The 23,890-nt window shown below is 60.5% G+C and overlaps 1 protein-coding gene across 2 annotated transcripts; it reads left to right on the forward strand.

Moving 5' to 3' along the window:
- Positions 1-3,713: 3,713 nt before the first annotated feature.
- Positions 3,714-23,517, forward strand: SOX13 (SRY-box transcription factor 13). Of its 2 annotated transcripts, none has more exons than XM_065649502.1 (14): positions 3,714-3,787; positions 17,097-17,298; positions 17,848-17,953; positions 18,127-18,213; positions 18,444-18,616; positions 18,953-19,021; positions 19,370-19,484; positions 19,564-19,646; positions 19,728-19,887; positions 20,229-20,338; positions 20,462-20,558; positions 20,639-20,782; positions 21,821-22,037; positions 22,159-23,517. In XM_065649502.1, exons 2-14 carry the CDS (start codon positions 17,098-17,100, stop codon positions 22,430-22,432), a joined length of 1,836 nt encoding a protein of 611 aa, XP_065505574.1. In that variant the 5' UTR covers positions 3,714-3,787; position 17,097; the 3' UTR covers positions 22,433-23,517. The 2 variants fall into 2 exon arrangements, with proteins under 2 accessions (XP_065505574.1, XP_065505575.1); XM_065649503.1 differs by having other exon boundaries at positions 19,373-19,484.
- The last annotated feature ends 373 nt before the right edge of the window (positions 23,518-23,890 follow it).

Below are 23,890 nucleotides of genomic sequence, written 5' to 3' on the forward strand. Positions count from 1 at the left end.
AGAGCCTGTTACGCTGCGGGCGGACTCGCTCGCACAGCCCCGGCTCCCTGCAGTAGCCGGGCACTGCCAGCGCCGCGGAGGAAGGCAGCACGGAGCTCCCAGCTGCTGGAAACGCCTCTGAAGTGGCCAGGATAAATTGTGGTGTTTGGGTGGAAATAATTGGTAGATTTAATTCCTGGAGCTCACCCACCAGCCTGTCAGGAGCCCACGAGGACAGGCGCCAGCCGAGGAGCAGCCGGCGTGGGGAGGGTTTGGGACGTGCTGCTGTCACAGCCATCGGTCCTCGGTGCGCCCGGCCGTGCTCCCACCCTGAGCCCCAAAACCAGGAGTGCGGGGCAGGCGGGGGCCCCAGGAGCTCTGCAGGGAAAGGCAGCACCTGGGGGGCACAAAGGGGGTGCCAGACATTCACCACAAGCTGCCCATGGCCTGGGGTCTGGGCAAGGCAGGTCAGTGGCCCAGGCGCGTCCCTCAGCCCTCTGGACCATGAGAGCCGGACACAATGGGGTGAACTGAGGACAGCCCAGAGCCGCCGTGGTTCCACAGGGTTTGAGCTTTCTCGTTAGCATTGTCGTATCAGCTTGGGTTTAATGGGCTGCAGATGTCTGTCTGTCTGCCCGTGCGAGACCACAGTGTGTGTGCGCTGGGCCGGGCTCCGCGGGAGCTGGTTCTCACGGCGTGGCGGGGGACGCGGTGCCGGCCTCGCGGGGACGTGTCTGGCCCCGGAGCCCTTTGGCCAGGGGCTTGTCGCTGGGTGTGCCAGGTTCCAAGGGACCCTCTTGGGTGCCCTGCTCACCCCACCGGCCCAGCACAGCTCCTCCTTTCTGAGCCCGCTGCCCCACGGCAGCTCATGGACTTGGCTTGCAGAAGGGACACTGCGGGGACACCCACTTCCCATGTGTTATCGTGGGATGCGCAAGGCCTGGGCCAACCAAACAGCCCCGGGGGGTGTGTGGCAATAACTTTTGGGCAACAGCAGCACCTTCATCTTCATCTTCCCTGGATTTTCACAGCATCGCGTGGGGCGGGGGAGCCCCGGGGGCAGCTGGCAGGACACGCGCAGCTCGGTCCCCGTTTGCAATCGCTTTGCAGCTTTCCCAGGCTGGTGAGGAGCAAAGCACATGCCCATTTCCAAACAATGAGCCTGCTTCCGCGCAGGAAGCAAGGTCGGATTTGTTCTCCCTGCTTTGCCCCCTCCAGCCAGTTATAAAGGGGCCAAGCCATTGTCTGAACCATTTCCATGACTCAGTCACCAGTATCCTGCGATGGGGAGGCTGGAGCTCGCAGCCAGCACAAAGCAGGAGGCACGGCTCCTGTGGCCAGCGGCTCCGCGGGCTCCGCGGCAGGGTGGGGGGCTTGGGAAAAGGAAGGCAAGCGCTGGCCGTGCCTTTCCCCTCTGTGCCCCCTGTGCTGGCAGCAGCGGGATCTTTGCCCCCACCAGCTTTCCTGGTCCCTCCACCCATTGTCCCGGCTTCCTTCTGCTGCGGGAAGCAGGGAGCGCGGGGAGGAGCAGGGTGGGAGCAGCGCTGGTTGCGCACCCGGGTGCAGCCAGGTAGGGAGAGATGGAGCAGGAGCTGAGCGGATTGGGTGTGAAAGGACAGGGGCTGTGTCTGCACCCTCATGTCCATCCTGACGTGTGGTCCTGGGGACACCCAGAGGTTCCTGGGGACAGGTTGGAGAGAAGGAGATGCTGTGGGGGCAGCTGGTGCGGCTCAAAGGAGGACATGGGGAGGAGCAGATCCAGGGTGGGACAGGACCTGTGGATGCGTGGGGTGGTGACACCTGGGGATGGGCCACCACCTCCTGGTGCCCTTCTAGGGAGTGATGCTGGAGCCAGGGGACCGAGTGTGGCTGGCACCTGGCAGCAGCTGGAGGCACCGGGCAGGGAAGACCACCATGGCCACCATGGCCATCATGGCCACCACGGCCACCACGGCCACTGGGGACAGGGAGGAAGGAAAGGAAAGTGAAAGTCCGTGGCTGCTGCTCCAGCCTGGCTGTTGCTATGACGACCCAAACAAAGCTCCTGCTCCCTTTTTTTGGCTCAGTTGTGCGGGTCCTCGGCCCCATTGTTAATTGTTTCCCTGTCCAGTTTGGGGGATGCACCTCCCGCCCCCTCCTGCCCCCGGAGTGGCTCGGGGCCCTCGCTGGGGCAGCCGCGGCCCCCGATCTCGCCGTGGGCTCGCCTGCCTGCTCAGTGCTGGCTTGGCCACCGATAACCATTTCCCTTGTGTGACCTTGCAGGGTCTTCTCCCACGCTGAGAGGCGGGAGCAGAGAGGGGCCGGTGGCTTTGTAAGGCTGCCTGCACTGCCCGTGCATGGGATGGCACCGGGGGAAGCTGGTTCCCCCACTGGGAAGGGGATTCCGAGGAGCTGGGGGGCCGTGTGGCACAGGGGGAGCTGCCTTTGCATCCTGCCCTGCTGTGGGTTCAGTACTTGCTGCACGGCCCCAGGGTCGCCGTGTCCTCGCTGGGCCTCAGTTTCTCCATCTGTGAAATGGGAATGTTTATCACTGAGCCACTTTACACATTGAGGTCTGCGGGCAGAGTGTTTGGGCTTCTAAACGCTGCTGTGCTTCGTGTTTAATCCTTGGAGTGAAGATGCTGGGTGGGAAACTCTCCCAGATAACTTCTTGCCCAGCTCTGCCCGCTGCGTCCTGCCCACAGAGCCCTTGGCTGGGCTGGGGACTCGGGACCCCGGCTCTGCACATCCCTGGGTGACGGGCACAGGGCAGGGGGGTGTGCGCTGGGTGGGTTTGGGGCGTGGGTGCCCGAACCCCTCCAGAAACCCCGTGTTCCTCTTCATGCGTGGCAGGTGGGGGAGCCAGGAGTCCCGGGCAGCAGAGCCCTCGTCTGCTGCTCCTGGACTGGGTGAAAACAATATTGGAAAAAAAGCAATTCCCATGGAAGTAAAGGACAGTGTGGGGGCGGAAACGGCTTTGACTCAATGGGAATTTTCGTTGGTAAAATGTAAACAGTTCTCCTTCAATGTTGACATAACATTTTAAAGATTTCATTATACAAAAAAGACTGTTTGTCAACATTTGTTTGTCCAAGCCAACCTCCTCGCTCTGCAGCTGCAGAATTGCTCTGAATTAAGCGTTTTTTTGCTTTTGGGAAGGTGGGTGATGGCATTCCTGGCGGAGCCCTTGGCGGGAGGTGGGGTCTGTCACTTGGTGTGCCGTGGTTTTGGGGTTCCCCCGGAGCTGTGGGCTGTGCTCTCTACCGGCCAGGCATCGTGCCAGTCCCTTCTGGGATAGGGTAGGACCGGTCCCTGCAGGGATGGGGGTCCCGGGGGTCCCGGGGTGGCTCCCAGGTCTCCTCCGAGTCGTGCCTCCGTCTTTGGGGGTGTCTCGGCCCCTCCACAGGACCCCAGGGGAGCGGGTGGGAGCAGCCCGGGGGCTCCCGGCGGTGTCACGCGTGGGTCCCCCGGCGGGGCAGGGGGTCCCGAGGGGAGGGGACGGGGCAGAGGGGCCGCCCCGGAGCAGGCTGCTGGCTGGCTGGACCCGTGTCCCTCCCCCTCCTTCTCCTCCCCTCCTCCTCCTCCTCGCTCCCTCTCTCCGCCCGGCGCCGGGGCAGCTCCCACCGGAGGCGCTGGGGACATGGAGCGGACCTGAGCCCGGCGCGGCGGCGGAGCCCGCACCGGCAGCGGCACCGGCGGCGGCAGCGGCACCGGCAGCGGCACCGGCAGCGGCACCGGCGGCGGCACCGGCGGCGGCACCGGCAGCGGCACCGGCGGCGGCACCGGCAGCGGCGGGGACCCGGCGGCAGCGCTGCGGCGCGGCGGAGCAGTAAGTGCGGCCGGGGGCACGGCCCGGGGGTGGCACGGGCATTGCCGGGGGGCGCACCGACACGGCCCCGGGGCGGCGAGCAGCCTCTCCAGTCGCGGTGTCCGACCTCGGCTGGGCTGAGCGGGGCTGGGGGGCCGTCTGGCAGGACCCCCGCAAAGCTCCTTTGCTTAAACAAGAGAAGGAAAAAGGGAAAGGGGGGGGGGCAGAGCCCGCTCCCCGCACGGCCCCGTTCCCTCTGCAAAGTTCAGGGGCTGCAAACTCTCCTCCGAGAGCCCCCCTGCCCGGTAGCCGAACTGGGCCGAGGGAGAGCCCGGCAGACAAGTGGTTAAGCCACGGGCACCCCCGGGGGCACAGGGCCGGCAGGCAAGGGGTTAACCCATGGGTGACACCTCCCCAGCCTTGACCTGGCTGCCAAGGGCTGCCCCACTGCAGCCCCCTCCCCGGGACCCCCGTCCCGCTCACCCCGGGGAGGTTTCTCGCCTCCTCCCGCTGGTCACCATGGCTCCCGGTGGGACCTGTCCCCCCGTCCAGGTCGAGGATAATGGGGGGCTGTAGGGCATAGTCTGGCAGCCCCCCCAGACACGACGCTGGAGGTCACAGCACAGACAGCCACTGTGCACGGACAGACAGACACGCTGCGCCAGCACAGATGGGCACGGCACTCGCTGTCGCTCCCGGCCCCCCGGCACACGTGTGCGTCCGCAGGGCCTGGGGCTGGTGGTGGGGCCTCAGGGGTTGGGGTCCCCACCTTGTCCCCCACTGCACCCTGGGACAGATGGAACAATCCCGCCCTGTCGTGCATCTCCCGCCGCCTTTTCGAGGTGTGCTCAGCGGGGGACATGATTTCATGGCTCCAGCCTGCCCTGTGGAGCCATGTCCCGCAGCACCATCTCCATCCCAGCAGGAAAACCGGCCCTGGGTGCCGCTCATGGACGTTTGTCTGTCCAAGAGGGGCTGGCATTGCTCTAACAAGCCTCAGTGACAGTGTCGAGATAACGCGTGGCCAGAGAGAGGGTTTGGGACCGAGATCAGCGCTAAACTCTGTTGCTTGCTGGGACTTAAGAGCAGATGAACCCTGTCACTGAGTTTACGTCCTCCCCGGCAGCCATGGCAGGTCCTGCCCCCACCCGGAGTCGCGTGTCAGACCCGTCCTGGGGGGTTTGGGTCTCTGGGGGCCGAAGCTGCTGCACAGCGAAGCCCCCGCCCGATATCGGGGCTTGTGCCGTGGGGTCCCGCACTGTCCGGCGGCCCCACGGTGCTGCGCTGGGGCGGTGGGTGCGGTGCAGGGGATTTGGGGGATTTCACCCCTCGGGTGCTGGCAAAGCCCAGCTCAGGGTGCAGCCCCCGCGCAGAGCTGGGTGCTCGTCCCTGGGAACCTCATGGTTAAACACCAATAAAGTTAGTGGGGAGAGAGAGAAACCGAGAGATGGGTCACCCAGGGAGCCGTAAAAGAGGTTTTCGTGTGAAATGCACAAATAAATACCAGGCTTTGCTTCTTGCCACCTCCGCCTAATGATTTGCAGTGTATCATGCAGGGGTTTCGGTGCCGGTGAGGGATGCTGCCCAGGAAAAATTGCAGACCGTGGCCACATATTGTTCAAGTCTCAGTTACATCTTGTGAGGTACCTTCAGCGTGGAAAACACTTGACTTCCAAAGCAAATCTGGAGTAATAGATTTTGGAAGTGAAAAAGGACCATTAGCTCAGCTAATGTGATTTTCTCCATAGCACAGACCAGATAATATCACTCAGTTACTCTCCTATTGAGCCAATAACTCGTGTTTGTAATTCATGCAATTTCCTTTTAGTTCAATTTAATTTTGTACAGAATCCATTCTGTTGACACTGATACAGTACATTTTTTTTCGAAAGTCTGCAAGTTCAGAGGCTTTGCGTTAAAAATAACTGCTGTCCTTTGACAAACACGGGCAGGCTAAAGACAGTTTTCTAAATCATTTGCGAGTGACACATTTTTACCAGCATCTCCCTTCGTGCTGTTTATTTGTTTCACTACCGACCAGCAGAGCTGCTGCCGGGGCTGCCCTGGGCATCTCATCTGGCATCTTGTGCAGGAGGCAAAACCCCCTTGGAGCAGTCATAGGTAGGAGCAGAGATCCCAAATTTGTCAAAATCCATTTTCCTCTCAGATGTGAAGCTCTTTGTGCCGTCGGGCAGCTCCTTTCTGGCGTACCCGCGTTGCTTTTTTTACCCCCGCCAAATGGGAGCACCCGAACCCCCTGCCCTGGAAAGTCCTTGTGAGGAGCAAAGTTTGTTCCAGCCGGGGTGCGAGATGCCCCGGGGGCACAGCTGGGCTTTTTGTCTCCCTGCCGAAATGTCCATTTTCCGTGGGGGTGCCTGGGGAGCTGTGCCCTGGCACGCGGGGCCGGAGGGGAGATGGAGCAGATCGTAAACTTGTTATGTGCTGGCGGGGTTTTAATTTCATTCATGGGCTGCAGAAGCAGCGTTCTGCTCTTCGTGCAGGGAACACAGAAGCACAGTAAAGCTTAGTCTTTCAGTGGGTTTATTTTTACACTCAGTACTTGCTGGTGGGCTCCCTGGGCGCTTGCCCAAACCTGCTGCTCTTGCTGTTCGTCGCCTTCCTGGAACCGAGACAGGCTGGGGCCGAGCAGCCGTTACAGGGGCCGAGCAGGTCGGGTGAAGGGTGGATTTGCGATCTGGTAGCAGCGTGTTCTGCGCTCCCAGGTGAGTGTTCAGGGCTGCTTTTAGGGGGTGGCAGGGGCTGTGTCCCTGCTGTCCCTGGAGTGCAGGTCCCACCCGTGTCCCATGGACCGAGCATCCTCGGGGCCGCAGGGCGCCGGTGCTGCAGCTGTGGGGAGTTTGCTGGTCGCAGCGAATCCCGATGGGATGCTCAGTGTGGACCATGGGACGCTTTGCTGACTGCTGGGACAGCTGGGTCACCTCTGCTGTCCCCAGCCCTCCCGTGTGCTCAGTGCAGCCCTGGCTGCTCGGGGATCCCTCCCGCTCTCTGGTGCACGACAGAACCAAGCAAACTTTGCAGGGTTTTGGTGAGGTGCTGGCGGGCTGGCATCGCAGCGGTGCTGGCGGCTCTGCTCTCAGGTGTCCCTCACTGCAGACCCAGCGGATCGGGAGGGTGCCGGTGACCCCCGGGGCTGTCGGAGCGGCAGGACAGCCCACAGCCCACAGCCCACGGCCGGTTGCCGTCCCGTGCGGCCGGCGCAGAGCGTGGTGAGTCCCACTTTGTGCGCCGCGTTCCTGCTTGCTCCAGCTTTATCCCATTGTAAACACTTACGGGGGTTTTGTGTCGGGCCGGCTTTGTGCGTGCACGTGTAATTGCAGAAATCAGAAAAGCTTTTATTACCGAAGTGACAACCTATATTAGGCGGTTGTGACCGATTGTAGGGACATGCTCCCAGTACAGCTCTGCTCTGCTTTTACACCCTGGAAGTTCCCAGCCACACTAAGAAGATGTGTATTGTTCATTTTCCTAAAAAAAAAAGCATTTATTTTTTTGAAAATAATCCACCCGCAGGCAGGGCAGTTGCTACCTCCAGCCTGCGATGCCGTGGGGAAAGCCGGCTGGCCTCTTTTGTTCTCTCCTGTGGCCATGCTGCTGAACGCAGCATCGCTGCAAACTGGGAACTAGGAATGAAATATTTTCCCTCAGCTAGAAAATACTGATGGGTCGAAGCCGCCTCTTTTTGTGATGGAGGAGTCGTGCTCTGCAGGAGGGAGAGCCCAGCAAGCCGGGCAGCCCCGGGGTCGGGCGTTCCCCGGCTGGGGGTCCCTTGCAGCATCGCGGCCACCCCTGACCAGCCAGGGCTGGGCTCTCTGAGGTTCTGCTGCTTTATTTTTCACAAACTCTGTGGAGGTTTTGGTTTCATTGCACCGCTGGGAGGAAGATTTGGGCTGGTCAAAAAGTTTTGCGCGATGCATCACTAATTTCCACTCTGTTTTAACACAGTTAAAAAAAAAAAAAGCAAACACGCAAAAGGGAAATAAATTAGCGGAGCTTGTGACAGTTCTGCTGGGAAATATCTCGGTGCCTTTACCCAGGCCTGTGCCTTTGGGGGAGGAACTTCAGGAGCGAAATGTGCTCCCTTGGGCAGAGCTGCCGGTGCTGCTTGTGCGCGGCTGAGAAGTGCGTGGGCTCCTCCAGCTCCAGGGAAGTTGGCAGGGGCCAAGGCATCAACTTTTGGAAAGTTTTCTGCCTCTTGGACGCCCTCTCTCCCTCCCACTCCACGTCCACCTGCTCCAGGGCCACATGTCCCCGGCTGGAACCGCTCCAGCCCCAAACAAGGGCCCTTGTTCTGCCCGGGGCCACGGGCTCGGTGCTGGCGGGGAGGCTGGGGAGCTGCGGGGGGACACGGGCGGCCCCGCTCACCTCAGAATCCCCCCAGCTGCTTGGCTGGGTCAGGAAAAAATACAAGTAGGGGATGCAGTGCCTGGATTACCCCGACAAAGCGTTTACACGAGTGCGCTGGAGCACACGGGTGAGGTGGAGGACGGCGTTGGGGACACGGCTGAAACAGCACCGTCCCCTTCGCCTCCAAGCACCTGCCAGCACCTTGGACCCAAATGGCTCCGCAGCTGCTTTTGGCTCAAACGCGCTGTTTTTCAAGGGGAAAGCTACTTTTGTGAACGCCGTCCCGGAGGGAAGCTCCTTCCCTGCCTTCTCGCCCTGCTCCTGCGTGCAGCCCTTGAGCTGAAGAATGCGAATTGGGAGATGGATCTGAAATGTTTGAAATTCTGCCTCTCCATAATTTAATGCTCCATTACCACCCAGGCCCGCTCCAGGCATGTGACCGTTATAAAAGATGCAGTCTGGTGGCTGCAGAGGCCGGGCAGCCTCCCCTGCTACCCCCAGGTGTCTTATCAGAGAGGAACGAGATAATGTGGCTCATAATTAAAGCTGCCTGCAGACCCCTGCAAGCACCCACTAGCCCAGACCAAAATCTGCCGGCCAGAGTTATTATTTTTTAATTCTGCCTGGTGAAGGCAGCTCGTGACAGTTCATTGCCTGTTGAGGAGGAAAGAGGATAAGATTATAAATTAAATATGGCAAAGAGAATTAAAAGAATGCGGGGCAGCAGCGAGCCCAGTGGGGTGTTTGATCCTCTTTGCCCGTGCAAAATGGGGTTATCGTGAGCTGGGCTGAGCCGGAGTCTGATGGAGGAGAAGATGTAGGAGCAGGTAGATAAAAATACCCGACGGCATTGCCAGTACCGTGCTTCTGGCCGGATGGTGACAGCCCAGATGTCGTTCAGTGCCTGGCAAACCGCTTGTGTGAAGAAGCTGAACTGGGTGATGGCGGCGGGTTGGATCGCGGTGGCTTCCACCTCTGCTCTGCTCCCCAAACCGGCCAGCGAGGCCACTGGGCACCCAGTCCCTGCTGTACTGGGGACCAGTCTGCAGTGCTGGGCAACCCATGTCCCTTTTGTCCCCACTGTGTCCCTGCGGGATGCAGAGAGGAGAAGCTCAGGTGGGGACAAGGCAGGACCAGGGGGACATGCGGGTGCCTGAGGCCACTGCAGCAGCAACGGGGGACCCCGCAGAGCTGGGACAAAGCCTGCAGGACACAACGAGGTGGCTGTGGGGACATGTGTGTGTGCAGGGAGCTGGGCAGGAGCCCCTCTGCTTCACCTGCTAAAAGCGAGCTGGCGTGGGAAAGGCTTCGAAAACCCCCTGCTCTGGCCCAGGGTGGCAGCGCTGCCCGCCCTGCCTGCCGCGGGGCGGAGGGGAATGCCAGAGCCCGGCTTATCTTTTGTCTGGAACAATAGAGGGCTCGGCCCTATTGTTCTACCTTGCACGCCCAGCGGAAAGCAGCTCCCCTGGGGCAGGGGCTTGCACACGAGTGTGCCCGGCTGCTGCAGGGGGGATTGACGGGCAGGGCTGGCAGGGCCACCCTCCCAAGCGGTGCTGCCTGACCCTGCGTGGGCGCTGCCGCCCGTGGGCAGCTCCACAGGTGAATTGCCCAGCGGGAGAGGCGGCTGCTTGGGACCTTTCCTGCTCTTTTTGCTGGCCGTGACACAGGGCTCGGAGGAGCCGGAGGGTCAGTTCGAGGAGGTCCCCAGAGCAGGCTGTGCCTGGGCAGGCTGGAGGACCCGTCCTGGGCAGAGGCAAAGCAGTTTTTGCCTTTCCTGGAGGCTCCTTTAAGCCGTGCAGGGGACGCAGCACATGGTGACAGGAGCCGCCAAAGCCACTCACTGGAGGGAACAGGCTCGGGGACCACAGGGGAATTCGGGATACTGCAGGGGACACCACACAGGTGCCACCGGGCACAAAGAGCCCCTTGTGCTGCGGGACACAGGGAGCCCGGGCTGGCTGGGGGCTGCGGGAGATGGAGGCGCCTCTGCCTTGGGCCGTGCTGTGGTTTTTGCGCAATGAAGAGTATCTGGTAAAGGCTTGTTCCCAAACCTCTTTGCTCCCGCAGAGGCGAGGAGCCCGGCCGGGAGCTGCTGCCTGACCAGGTTTCTATGGGCGTTAGTTCCGCTAAGTGAGAAGGGAGAGGAGCGAGGTGCAAACCCAGCCTTGCAGGACGGTTGCGGTTTGGAGGGTCTCTGCAGCTGGATCCCTTGGGTCCTGCAGTGCGGCGGGTAGCGGGGGTCCCCCGGAGCCCAGGGTCTCTCCCTGAGCTTAAGGAGCAATAGAAATTGCTCCCTCCTGCGATTTCTCTCTCACAAATGTAACACAACAGCCGGCCCCAGGAGGCGATGCCGGTTGCAGCCCCGCGGCTGCTGCTGGAGGATGCTCTGGCTCATCCGCGGGGCGCAGAGCATGGGGGGCTGAGCTGCCTCCCGCGCCCTAAATCAGGGGTAACACCATCCAAGTGACCAGCTTAGACTAATAAGGAGAAGTCGAGCGTTTTCCTTGGAGGGTCTTCACCCAGGCTCAGCCACGACGCTTTGGAGCTCAAGCGCAGCAGGAGCAGGGTCGGGGCTGCCGTTCGGAAGGGTGTCATGATTTGGGGCAGATGCTGGGCAGCGTCTGGCACCCAGCACCAGATCCCATGGTTCCCCATGTCAGGGAGCAAGAAGAAGGGGTTGGGAAAGCGCTGCCCTCCCGGGAGGTGCCGGGCAGGTCCTGGCGAGGCGGGTGAGCCCCGGCTCTTTTTTTTTTTTTTTTAATTTTCTAAGCAGGAGAGGAAAAGGGTCGGATGTCTTCGCCCCTCCGTCATGCGATAGGAAAGTATTGTTTACGAAGCAGCCGAGTCAAACGTGCCCTCCGCTCTGCCTGGAAACGCTGAGTGAGTGAAATTACACAAAAACGACACCGAGATTGGCCTCCCCGATAAGCCCGAGGCCGCTTTTGGGTGAGGGGAGGACAGAAACTGCGAAGAAAAGGAGGGAGATGTGCTAACTGTGCCATGCGCGCCAGCATCGCCGGGTTTGGTGAGTTGTCCCCGTCCTTCGGCTCCTGGCTCTGTCCCCATTTTTTGGGAGGGTGATTCTTTATTTGGTCTGAGTTTTTAAAATTTCTTTCCTGTAATTGCTGGGTTTATGCAAGGTGGTTAAATTGGGGCACGGGGTGATGGAACAAGGCGGTGCTGGGGTTGTGGGAGCGGGGTTTGGGACCTCGGCCGGGTCCCCGGGAGCTGCAGCTCCCCCAACCACCCGCCGCCCCGGGACCCTCGGCCGCTGCGGCACCGGGGGCACCATGGGCCCGAGCTGGCTGGAAAGGCTCAGGACCCGCCTATTTGCTGCCCTTTGGGGATTTTTGGGGGTTTTTTGTTTGGTTTGGTGGTTTTTTTTTTTTTTTATCCAGGCAAAGCCTTGCACAAAGGAGGAAACTTGTTTTAAAAATTATTTCTGATGCAGAAAAAAGGAAAAAAAAAAAACCTGTTCTTCTGAATTCCTCCCTCCTTTTGCTCCCCTTGTGTCCCCCTCATGAACACGCTGTGACATTTCTGTGTTTCATTGGCGTGTAATGCGACCAAGATAGGAAGGGCAGAGGAGAGGAGGGCAATGAGAACAGGGTCTCTGAAAATATTAAGACTGTGGGGTTTGTGCTTTTCCCTGGAGCGTTTAGACCTGCAGGGAAGGGGAATTTCTTCTTCCAGCACTTCTGCCCGACCGTCCCCGCCTGCGCTGGTGTTCAGACCTGAGCAAAGTGCTTTTTCTTAATGATGCTTTTAACCGCATAACCTTCCCTGGGCAAGAAACCCATCTGCCTGCAAAGCTAGAGACGGTGCAAGGAGATTTCTCCTTATTGATATGTCTTATTGAGTGGAAGAAAAAAAAACCCAACAACAAAAACCCAAAACCCAACAAACCAAACCATCCTGCAGACTGTGTAGTCTCGAGGCCAGGAAGCGGGAATGACCAGCGGGGTCCCGGCCGTCACGGGAGCTGTCGCTGGGATTGTTCCTGCACCTTCTTCCTCCGGCCTTCGCACGGTTTTAAATAATTCCAGCGCTGTGGAGTTTCCTCCACTTCCCTGATGAGATCGTTCCCTGTCTAATAAATCTCGCGGCCAGGAAGTTCCACCTGAGGCTCGGTTTAATTTTTCCCCTATTTAAAACCCTCCTATCGCTCATCCCAGTAAAGGAAAAATGTGTTTGGGTCGTGGCTGTGAAGGCAGTGGATCCGTGCCAGTTTACACCCGCCGAAGGATCCGACCGCCTCGTTATGTTTGATTTCATTATTTGGATGGTTATAAAACTCCCGGTTGGTTTTTTGTCGGTGTCCTAAGACGGCTGGGCTGCCGGGAGGTGCGGGGGGCCCAGCAAAGCCCTGGTGCCGGGGACAGGGAGCGGCCGAGCGACCCTTTAGCGGTTTGCAGCAATGCGTCCCTCGGCCACCTCAGAAGAAACCAGAGCAAGGTGATAAAAGCCCCTCAGAAGCACTGGGAAACCAGAATTAACAGTGAACTGGAAATTGTTGGTAAGAGGCTGGGATGTGGCCCAGTTAAAAACGTGAGCTGGGCTGGATCAAATGGACCCGTGTGCCCACGGGGAATTATTTTGTCTCGTTATCATGAGAGGCTGCGTTTTCCCATTCCCCCCAGAGCATCTTTTTCCTCCCTGTCTTGCAAGTGTTCACTTAAGTGAATTTAGTAATTAATATGTTTGGGGTTTTGTTTTGGTTTGGTTCGGTTTTTTCCCCTCTCTCCCCAAGTTTTGACTAGCAGGATTGATCTGATTTCCCCTGCTCTGCTGGCATGCAGCAGAGAGACATACGTTTCATTAGCAGTCCTGGAGATGGCCCGGAGGCCTTTGAAGAGGGCAGGTTGGGTTTTTTTGGGGTGGAATTAGTAAATGCTATGCGAGCTGGTTGTAATTGCTTTAGGGTGAAATCTTGCAAGAGCTGTGCGGTAACAGGAGACCCGTGTTGCTGCTTTTCGTCTTGGCAGGTGGCGAATTGATGCTCCCCCTCGCAAAGAGCCATAATGCGGCAGTGCAGCAATAGGGACCCTTCCAAGGACCAAGGGGGACAGCAGGACAAGCGTCCCCCACCCGGGTGGAGAGGGGACAGAGGGGACCGGGGTGCTCGGGGGGTGCTGGGGGGGCACATGCAGGCGGGTGACCCCCTGCTCCTTCCTGCGCCGGCCGTTCCCCGGCGTTTCCGTGATGCTGATGCTCTCGATGCTGTCACCGTAGCGTCACTGCTTTGCTCTGACCCGCAGAGACGTTTCTGGAGGCTGTTTATCCTTTAGGGGAGAGAAATTGCCTTTAGAGAACTGCTGGTGGAGGGTGGACAAAGACCAACCTGTTTTGTGTGGCCAGTGGGAAATCCCAGCTCCTGCCGATGCCGGAGTGTTTTCCATGGGACCCCAAGTCTTGCCAGGATGGAGAGGGGTAGCTGGGGTCTTTGGGGTCTCGGGGATGGTGAAGGAGCCGTCGGCTACGGCTGGGCACGACGTGCCTGGCAGCTCCCGTGAGCATCATCCTGCCCCTGCTGGGCATTCACTGCTGCCCCTCTGCCCCTGAGACATTACCCTCCCCAAACCCCCCCCAGCTGCCAAAGATCTCTCTTCTCGGCGTTGATTTTGCAGCTTTTCCGGCAACGCGAGCTCTCGGCAGCCTTCTGGGCAGATGGAGGCTGTGGCTTTCTGTGGCAGCACTGGTGACAGGTAAGCTGTTGAAAACGTGGCATTTGAGGATGCGCAAAATGTCAGCTCGTGCCCCCCCAAGCGCAGAGCGTTTCCGTTGCTGCAGCGCCCCGGTGCGTGGGCTGCACGGGTGGGTGCACACCCGTGACGCATCCCCGGGCGGGCGCACGTCCCGTGAGTGCCGCTGCTCCGAGTGGCCGCTGTTCCCTGGGGACACGTGGAGCCGTGGCGCTCACGCAGTAGCAGCATTTCTAGGGCTGAATACTTCAGCATCCAGATGCTTTCTGCATTTTAAACCTGCTTTTTTTCAGAAGCGGTAAACCCCGGGGTTTTACACTTTCTGCGGCATTTCACATACAGCGTGTGGCCAATGTGCGGGTTGTCCCCGTCCAGAGCCCACGTCCCCGCGGCCGCATGCTTTCTCCTTCCGTCCCCGGGAATGACCCACCACCACGGGATGTTCTGCATCCCCAGGGAGGGACGGCAGCCCCATGAACTTCCCCCTCGGCCATCCCCGGCCACCCCTGCCCGGGCATGGCAGAGGAAACCATCCATTCTTTCATGTGCGAAGGCACGCTGGGCGGAAACGCTTGGAAACGGCCCCAAAAGGACATTCCAAGTCTGGCAGGAAAGCGGCCCGCTCGTCTGACAGGAGATGGGCTATTGTCTGTCCCGGTGGCCAGCCGGGACTCCTCAGACCCTGCTTGGAAGCAGAAAACGTCCATGTGTGTCTTATTTTTTCCTCTGCCCTCTCTCTCTCTCGGGGGTGCCGGGGGCTGCGATCGCTGCACGTGGCCGGTGCGTGCACGGCGGTGGTGTCGTGCTCTCGGCGGCATTGCTGTGCGTGCTCGGATGGTGTTTTCCCTCGCGGGTTTTTGCCCTGTGTGGTTCTGCCTTGGCAGGGTTGCTTACTTGGGCGGCGGTGGCGGGATGTAGCGGCGGGGCGAGGGGCTGCTCGGGATGGGTGGATGTGTTTTGGGCCGCCTGGGCACCGCGCAGGGCTCAGCCACGCTGGCTACGGCGCTGCTGCAACCCGTGAACCTTTCTGCCGTGACTGGTTTTTCTGCCCCTTGCTGCTTTGTGCCGGTGGGGAGATGCTCGCAGCCCCTTCTCTGCAAAGCCAGCGCGACCGGGAAGAGGCTCAGGGTGCAAGGGGAGTCTTGGCATCTCCCGGTGCTCCGGGCGGGGGGGGTTTGCTGGCGCCTCGGCCCCCCCAGCGCTTCGGCGCTGCTGTGCTGCAGCACAGCGGGGCAGCCGGCTCGGCAGCCGCAGGAAGGGTGGCACGGCCGCCGCGAGAATGGCAGGACGTGCCGGTTGCGGGTACGCACGGAGAAAGAAAAGCTGTCGCCGTTAAAAAAAAAAATCTCAGCTTTGGGGCTGGAGTTTGGAGGCAAGGTGAGCACGTCGATGCCTGCGGAGTACGGGCGGTTGTGGGTTTCAGTGCTTGTAGGACAAGACCCCTCGCCCTCCCCAAAACGCTGTGCCGGGAGGATGCAGCCCGGTGCCTGGACCCTGGGCCATCGCCGAGGACTCGCAGGTCCATTTTGGTTCTCCGGGCTGGCACTTCACATCGCAACGCCGTTCCCTCCTTTCCGCTCCATCCTGCATTAAACGGGAAACATAAAAGGCAAAGATCTGTTACGCTGCCCGCGCCGAGGCAATTGTTCTGTCCCTATTGTCTGCCACAGGCAGCCCCGGAGCCCAGCACCTGAGCCCGGGAACCAGCCCTGTAACAAGATAACGGCTCTGCTTTCTCCTTTTTCTTCTCTCTCTCTCTTTTTTTTTTTTGTTCGGCAAACTGTATAATAAATCCACAATGAGGCTCCTTTCAAACAGGCCCCTATTAAAGTACCGGCCCCATTTTAAGAGTAAACTTCCAGTGGCACGGGGAGGTTACGTGCGATAGAGATGTGACCTGCCGGGGAGCAGGACAGTGCTTTTTGTGCCTGTCTCAAAACAAAGGCACCGAAGCACCGCGCTGTGCTGCCTCGGCGCTGCTGCCGCCCCACGCCCTGGGCACCCGGCAGCATCCCAGCCCAGGGAGGAAGGGCAGACCAGGGATGCACTGAGCAGGGGGGGTTTTGCCTCTAAAAAACCAAAAAGGCTGGAAGGAGGGAGCAGCTGCGCACCCACACCTACAGGTCCTGACTTAGGAAAGCACCCAGGGCAAAGTGCTGCAGCCGCCGTGTGTGCGTGCCTCAGTTTCCCCACCTGTAGCGTCTCCGCTTCCTCCCCACCGAGGGCGGGCGACGGGTTTTTGGGTGGGTGCTGCCCATGCTCGGGTCAGCCTCCCCAAGGTGAGCCGGGGTGACGCGGGCGGTGCCGCAGGACGCGGCAGATCCCGGCCATGATGATGATGATGATGCCGATGGCGGGAGGAAGGCCACTGGCCCGGCTAGTGCGCTGGTTTGTTCAGTGGAGGGCGAGGGAACTGAGATTAAAAAAAGCCCCGCTAAGATCAGAAAGGCTGGCGCGCACAGTGCCCTATTGTGGAGCTGTCACACTTCCCTTTACTTTATTGCTTTTGTCCAACACCCTATTGTTCCACTTCCTTTTGTCCCCTATTCACAGCCCTGGCTTTTCATTACCCAGCCGGCCTTGTTGTTTTCGTTTCTTTTGTTTGAAGTTCCTGAGAGGAAGGTTTTATTTTCAGCGGTTTGATTAATTCGCAGCTTGAGCTGGGCTTTGTTTGTTATGTAATTGCAGCTCAGCTCAGCCCCCCACACCCAGCCCACACCCCCAGCCCGGATTTTGGGGGATCCCAATGAACTGTTGGGGTGTGGGGAGGTGAGAGGGAGTTTGGGGGTCCCGGTTGTGGGGTGCTCTAGCCCAGGCGGGATCACACCCATCACACCCGCCTCAGCATCCCCTGTGGTCCCGCAGCCCGGATCCTGGCTCCTGGCAGCAGCCGGTGTAAATCCCTCTACAACCTCCCTTTCCCATTATTCCTCCCTGAAAGGCGAGCTTTGGGAGGGTAATATTCCTATTTTTGCTGTGTCCCGAGAAGGCAAATCCCTGCAAGCTCAGCTGCCGGTGGAAGCACGGTGACATCCATCCATGTTGGGCTTATTTCCCTGGGGAATCTGTCAGTTTAGCCCCAGATGGGTGAAAAGTCAAGCTCAGGAAGTCAGGAATGAGGGCTCAGCTTTGCCAAGCCATGGTGAAAAGCGAGACCGCTGCCCTTGAAAAACCAGCAGCGCAGGGCACCCCAGTATGGGGCCGGGCTGGGAACAGTGGTCCCCGTGGCCGGGGGTGCCCCATGACAGCTCCGTGTCCCGCAGGATGTCCATGAGGAGCCCCGTTTCTCCCGTGCTGGAGCTGGATGGAGCGGGCAGCATGGTGAACTGCACCATCAAGACGGAGGAGAAGAAGGAGAGCGGCTGCGAGTCCACACCGGGGGCCGCCCCCAGCACCGAGCCCCGGCCCAACGACCCCCCAGGGCCACCGCCGAGGGAGGGCACAGCCCCCCCGCCCCTGCCGCAGGTGGGTCCCACCGCGGTGACAAACACGGACCCTGTCCCCTGGAAAAGGGGGGCGGTCGTTTCCCCGAGTGGTTGTTCCTCACCCCAAGGAAACAAAGCTGAAAGCTGTGGTTCCCCCAAGGCTTTTCTGGCCGTTGTTGATGCTCTGGGGTCAGCCCTGGGATTTGGGGGCTTCGCCTTTGGCGTGGACCCCCCCCGACCACCTCCAGACACGCTCCATCCCTTCAGCCTCCCTTTTCCATTGCGCTTGGGTTTTCTCTCGCCCTGACCAGCAGCCTCAGCCCTCCTGCTCCCTGTGCTGCCTCCCGGTGGGGACATGGGCCAGCGAGCTGGGCAATCTAAGCAAATAGTAAAAACCTCCAGCAAACACGTCTTTGTGGCATGAAGAGCAGAGATGCTCTCACGCCAGGCTGGGGGGTGTGCCTGGTCCAGCAGCCAGCTGGGCAGGGCCATTTCCGAGCATCCCGCCAGCCCAGCATCTCCTGCGCGGAGACCTGGGGACGTCCCCGTCCGCAGGAGCGGGTGCCAAGTGACACTGTGTGTGTCGCAGGAGTCCCGCTCACCCGCCGGCGATGCGCGGGAGCCCGGGCACTCTGCCTTCGAGCCGGCCGGCAGCGGCCAGGAGAAGCTGGACTTCAACAAGAACTTGAAGGAGGGTAAGAAAAGTTTCTGAGTGGCCTCTTGGGATCCTCCCCAACTCCCTTCAGACCCCTCAGTATTTTTCCAAAGCTGCGGGATGGGACGAGCCGCCCCGCGCCGTGGTGCAGAGCCCCGCGCTGTGCTCACCTGGCTGTCGTTCCCTCTCCCCGGTCCCCGCCGGTGTGGGCAGTGATGCCAACCATCGAGAAGTTACTGTCCAGCGACTGGAAGGAGCGGCTGCTGGGCCGAAACACCGCTGAGTCCAAGGAAGTGAAAGGTGAGGGAGATGTGCCTGCAAGAGTGGGATTTGTTCTTTTTTAACCAAAAAGTTAATTTAATTTTTGGGGGGGTTGCCTCTGGCTGCACATGTCCAGCACTTGGGGATCGTCATGCCCCTTGTGCATTGGCCATTCCCTGGCCATGCATCACCCACCAGCACCCAAGGGTGGTGGAGATGCTGTTCCCCCTCCCCAAGCCCTTCACCTGCAGCCGCTTGGTTTCCTCCAGGAACGCAGGAGAGCCTGGCAGAGAAGGAGCTCCAGTTACTGGTCATGATCAACCAGCTGTCCACGCTGCGGGACCAGCTCCTGACGGCGCACTCGGAGCAGAAGAACATGGCCGCGATGCTCTTCGAGAAGCAGCAGCAGCAGATGGAGCTGGCGCGGCAGCAGCAGGAGCAGGTGGGTTTGGGCCCCCATGGGCAGCGTTTGCCAGGGACCATCCATCCCTTTGGGGATCCCTTTGGATCCCTTTGCAGGACCAGGACAGGGTCTCCTGGGAGTGGTGGGGAGGTGGCTTTGGCGTCGGGGGCAGTGGGAATTCTCTGTCTGCCCAGAAACTGTCTTGTTTTCTGTGCTCCTCCCAAAGACTCTTTGTCTTGCCCCTGGTGCTGGGAGGACAAGGGTCAAAGGAAATGGGAATTACACTTCTTAAAGTAATTAAGCCATCCTGGGTCCTTGCTGACGGTGCCAGCGCTGCCGGTGACACCGCTGAGCCCCCTGTCTCCCCTCTGCCAGATCGCCAAGCAGCAGCAGCAGCTCATCCAGCAGCAGCACAAAATCAACCTCCTCCAGCAACAGATCCAGGTAAAGGTGGGGGACACCCCCCCATATTCCCCCTTCCCGTGTGGGGTGATGGCAGCCCCATCACATGCCAGCTCATGTCCCCTCCCAGGGCCAGGCAGGGTGACCCGCAGCAGGTCTCTGCTCTCTGTCCCTCCATGCAATCACAGATAGTTTGGGTTGGAGGGCCCTTCCCAGCCCCCCCAGGGCCCCCCCTGCCATGAGCAGGGACATCTGCACCAGCTCAGGTTGCTCAGAGCCCCGTCCAGCCTGGCCTGGGATGTCTCCAGGGATGGGACGTCCACCACCTCTCTGGGCAGCCCATTCCAGTGTTTTACCACCCTCATTGTAAAAAAAAATTTCTTCCTCCAGCAGGTCAACATGCCCTACGTCATGATTCCCGCCTTCACCCCCAGCCACCAGCCTCTCCCCGTCCCTCCTGACTCCCAGTTAGCGCTGCCCATCCAGCCCATCCCCTGCAAGCCAGGTGAGCGGGATCCCCCTGGACTGTCCCAGCCCTGGGGGTGGCCTTGTCCCCCCAACCCCTCTCCCTCTGCTCCCCGCAGTGGATTACCCAGTGCAGCTGCTGCACAGCCCCCCTCCTCCCACGCTGAAGAGACCCACCGGCTCGGGCCACCTCCAGATGCAGGTACAGCCCCAAAGCACCTCCATCCCCTGTTCTGGGGTGCTGCGGGGGCTGAGCTTCATCCCCCGCTCCCCTCCGCCACAGGAGACCTCGCAGCCGCTGAACCTGACGGCCAAACCCAAGAGCTCCGACCTCCCCAGTGCCTCCAGCTCGCCCAGTTTGAAGATGAGTGGCTGCCAGTCCCTCACACCAAGTCATGGGGCCACCAGGGAGCTGCAGACCAGCCCGTCCAACCTGCCACTGGGTGGGTTCCCAGCTGCCTTCGCTCATAGAATCACAGAATCATTTTGATTGGAAAAGCCCCTCAAGACCGAGTCCACCCGTTCCCCCAGCCCTGGCACTGCCCCATGTCCCTGAGAACCTCATCTCCGTCTGTTCAACCCTCCAGGGACGGTGACTCCAGCACTGCCCTGGGCAGCCTGTTCCAATGCCCCACAGCCCTTTGGGGAAGAAATTGTTCCTAACACCCATGTCCTCCCCCGGCCACCTCTCTGGGGGGGCACCTGCCGCTCTGTGTCACCCCCTCGGGGCACATAGTTGTGATTTCTGGGGTGCTGATGGGTGCCCGTCCCGCTGTCCTGCCAGGGTTCCTGGGCGAAGGCGATGCCATCACCAAAGCCATCCAGGACGCGCGGCAGCTGCTGCACGGCCACAGCGGAGCCCTGGAGGGATCGCTGAGCAACCCCTACCGCAAGGTGAGGCTGCCCGCCGGGGTCACCGTCCCCCTCGCCGTCCCGACGTCGCAGCCAGAGCTGGGTGTCCGTCTGCGGGCAGGTTCCTGCCCCAGAACTGGTTCCTGACTCTCCACTTTCCCACAGGACCACGTTGGGATTGATTCTTCCCCAGGGAAGGAGCGGATGGAGGAGACCCCCGCCCACCGGCTGGACGAGGCTCTGCTGACCTGCGAGATGGACGGTGAGGACGGACGGGAGCACCGTGGGGTGACCCCCGGCTCATCCCTTCCTCCGGCTCCTGACCCGGCGTTCCTCTCGCAGGCTCCCGGCACTTCCCTGAGTCCAGGAACAACAACCACATCAAGCGGCCCATGAACGCCTTCATGGTGTGGGCGAAGGACGAGAGGAGGAAGATTCTGCAGGCCTTCCCGGACATGCACAACTCCAGCATCAGCAAGATCCTGGGTGAGTGCCGGGGGTGGCAGCGGGGGGCTGGAGCAGGACCCCCCAGTGCATCCCCACAGGGGACCAGCTGCTCACTCCGTCCGTCCTGAGCCACCATGGATGGGTGACACTCCCCAAGATGATGCTACTTGTTGTAGCATCGCTCTCGGAGATGGTGAGCGCATCTCACCCGCTGCCCCGCCAGCAGCAGTCCCGCTGTGGCTCTGGGTCACGCCAGCCGTTCCTCGTGGCCGTGCCACTAGTAAAAGCCAGCGGTGTGGTCACCAGCCAGCCCAGCCAAGCAAGCAACCACGCTGTGGTTACTGCCCACGCACACACCTCGCTGTGTCACAGACTCCCTCCGTTCATTAAAGAAAAACAGAAAAAAAAGAAAAACCAAAAGAACCGCCAAGCATTTCCCTTTGAAGGAGCGCGTGGGCAGGACCTGGTCCGCTCAGCTCTTGTGACTGCGGGGGCCAAGGGGGGTCTGGGAGTGGGTGCTCTGTGGTGAGCCAGAAATGTCCGTGGCCTTAAATAGCTGGTGCTGGTTCTGCCGGGGGAGCCAGAGCCGCTCGCTGCTCGAGGGCTGCAAATCTAGAATGGAGAGAGTCCAGAGAAGGGAACGGAGCTGGGGAAGGGGCTGGAGCACAAGTGTGATGGGAGCGGCTGAGGGAGCTGGGGGTTCAGCTGGAGAACAGGAGCTGAGGGGAGACCTTCTGATCTCTGACCTGCCTGAAAGGAGCTTGGAGCCAGGGGGGGTCGGGCTCTGCTCCCCAGGAACAAGCGCCAGGACCAGAGGAAACGGCCTCAAGTTGCACCAGGGGAGGTTGAGGTTGGATCTGGGGAACAATTTCTTCCCCAAAGGGCTGTGGGGCATTGGAACAGGCTGCCCAGGGCAGTGCTGGAGTCGCCATCCCTGGAGGGGCTGGACAGACGGACATGAGGTTCTCAGGGACACGGGGCAGTGCTGGGGTGGGGGAATGGGTGGACGCAATCTTGAGGGGCTTTGGCTTTTCCAACCCAAACGATTCTGTGATTCTATGGCCCCTCCCTGCACAGGCTCCCGCTGGAAGTCCATGACCAACCAGGAGAAGCAGCCCTACTATGAGGAGCAAGCCCGGCTGAGCCGGCAGCATCTGGAGAAGTACCCTGACTACAAGTACAAACCCCGACCCAAACGCACCTGCATCGTGGAGGGGAAGCGGCTGCGTGTGGGCGAGTACAAGGCGCTGATGAGGAACCGGCGGCAGGACGCCAGGCAGGGCTACTTGATAGGGTAACGCGCCCCTTCCCCCCAAACAAGGGCGTCCCCAAGGTGCCCACGGCAGGGGGTACCCTGGGATGCACGGGGAGCACCCCGACACCCCAACCGGTGATCGCGTTCCCCTGTCCCGCAGGCCCCAGGGCAGCCAGATGCCCCCTGGCTCCTCGGACGTGCTGTACCCGCGGGCGGTGGGGATGCCGCTGGCGTCCCCGCTGATGGAGCACTACCTGCCCCGCGGCGCCGAGCCCGCCATGCCCGTCATCGTCAACACCCGCAGCCTCAAGGAGGGCGACGGCGGCGACGACGGGCACTCGGTGGCCGATGGCGAGATGTACCGCTACAGTGAGGAGGAGGACTCGGAGGGCGAGGACAAGAGCGATGGCGAGCTGGTGGTGCTGACGGACTGAGGGGGGCTGGCGGGGCGGCTGCCACCAAAAAGGAGGTGACAGCATCCCCCGATGGGACGGGACTCAGCCGACAGGCTGTGCTGGGAGCAGAGGAGAGCTGCTGCCTTCCTGCAAACGGGTGCCATGAAGGTGGCACCCAGTATTTTGGGGAGGGTGATGAGCAGTGATGGGCACTGCATGGGGCCATGGCTGGGACATGCCAACCCCACTGGGCAAGATGGTGAGGGCACAGGGAGCTGAGGCCACCTGGCCCAGGGATGTGGGTGCCACAGCTGCTGAGCTGTCACCCACACGCAGCCCTGGGAGAGACCTGAGGGTGTCAGGGTGTGGGAAAACCTCCCGAGCATCTCCCAGCCCTCCCGCACCCATGGGGCTCTGCAGAGCGGCTGCCACCCCCCCTGCTGGGGACACGGGATGGGGACACGCTTGTCCCTTGCTCAGCCCGGTCTGACCTCTCTGCCGCGTTTCCCACTTGGTCTTTAGAGCCTGCCAGCAAATTCCCACCGAGCCAGTTTTAGCTCTCTCCTGGCCTGAGCACCAGTAAGGGCTCCAAGGAGCCCTTGGTGCTCCTGACAGCTCTGGTCCACTTTGTAAATAAAGCGGGTGCCTGTACCCCGGCCCTCGCCAGCCCCTGCCCCAGGCACAAGCTGGCCGTGGTGGGCACCTCTCCCCGCCACACCCAGCTCTGCGAGCTGCTGTGGTGACCTGCACCACGAAGATAACAGCCATAAAAACAAACAAACAAACATTGAAAAAAATTACCTGGTTCTGATCGGAGCTCAGCCTGGAGGTGTTAGGGGTGCAGCATGGCTGCGTGTCCGGCTGTCCATGCACGGTGTCCGTGCACCTCCCTGTGGCAACAGCCAGAAACAGGCACGGTGGCTCTGGCTGCAGCCGCAGCCTCTGGTCTGGCACCGTGGGGCCACTGCCGGGGTGCAGAAGGAGCTGGGGGTGCCCAGCCCCAGGGTGGGGGTGCTGCAGCATCAGGACCCAGGTGTTGCCCCCAGGGCTGTTTGCGGGATGGTGTTTATCCAAGGGAGCATCCTGCCTCCTCTCCTCTCTTCCCCTTCGTCAGTGCTTTATTTATTCCCCCCCGTGCTGCTCTGGCTGGGGCCGGGGTCCCTGGGGAGGGGGTGCAGGGGTGTCAGCTCCCAGGGTGGGGTGGGCTGCACTGCAGAGTGGGCTGGATGCAGATGTGCCTGACAAAGATGCAGCTCTTCCTCTCTTTTTTTTTAATTTCTCTCTTTTTTTTTTTTTAAAGACTGTAAATATAGATAGAGCTTTATTTTGTTAATAAGATGATGAGTAACTTAACCTGTATATTTCACATACTTGTTTACAATTGTCCCCCCCATCCCTTGGCACAATAAAGATGACTTTTTGGAGCAGAGATCTGGGTCTGGACTTTCCCAGCCTGGGCTTGGGGACAACCAAGGGCTGGACAGGGATCTCTTACCC

The sequence above is a fragment of the Caloenas nicobarica genome, chromosome 21 (genome assembly GCF_036013445.1).
Source record: "Caloenas nicobarica isolate bCalNic1 chromosome 21, bCalNic1.hap1, whole genome shotgun sequence".
Classification (NCBI taxonomy): Eukaryota; Metazoa; Chordata; class Aves; order Columbiformes; family Columbidae; genus Caloenas; species Caloenas nicobarica.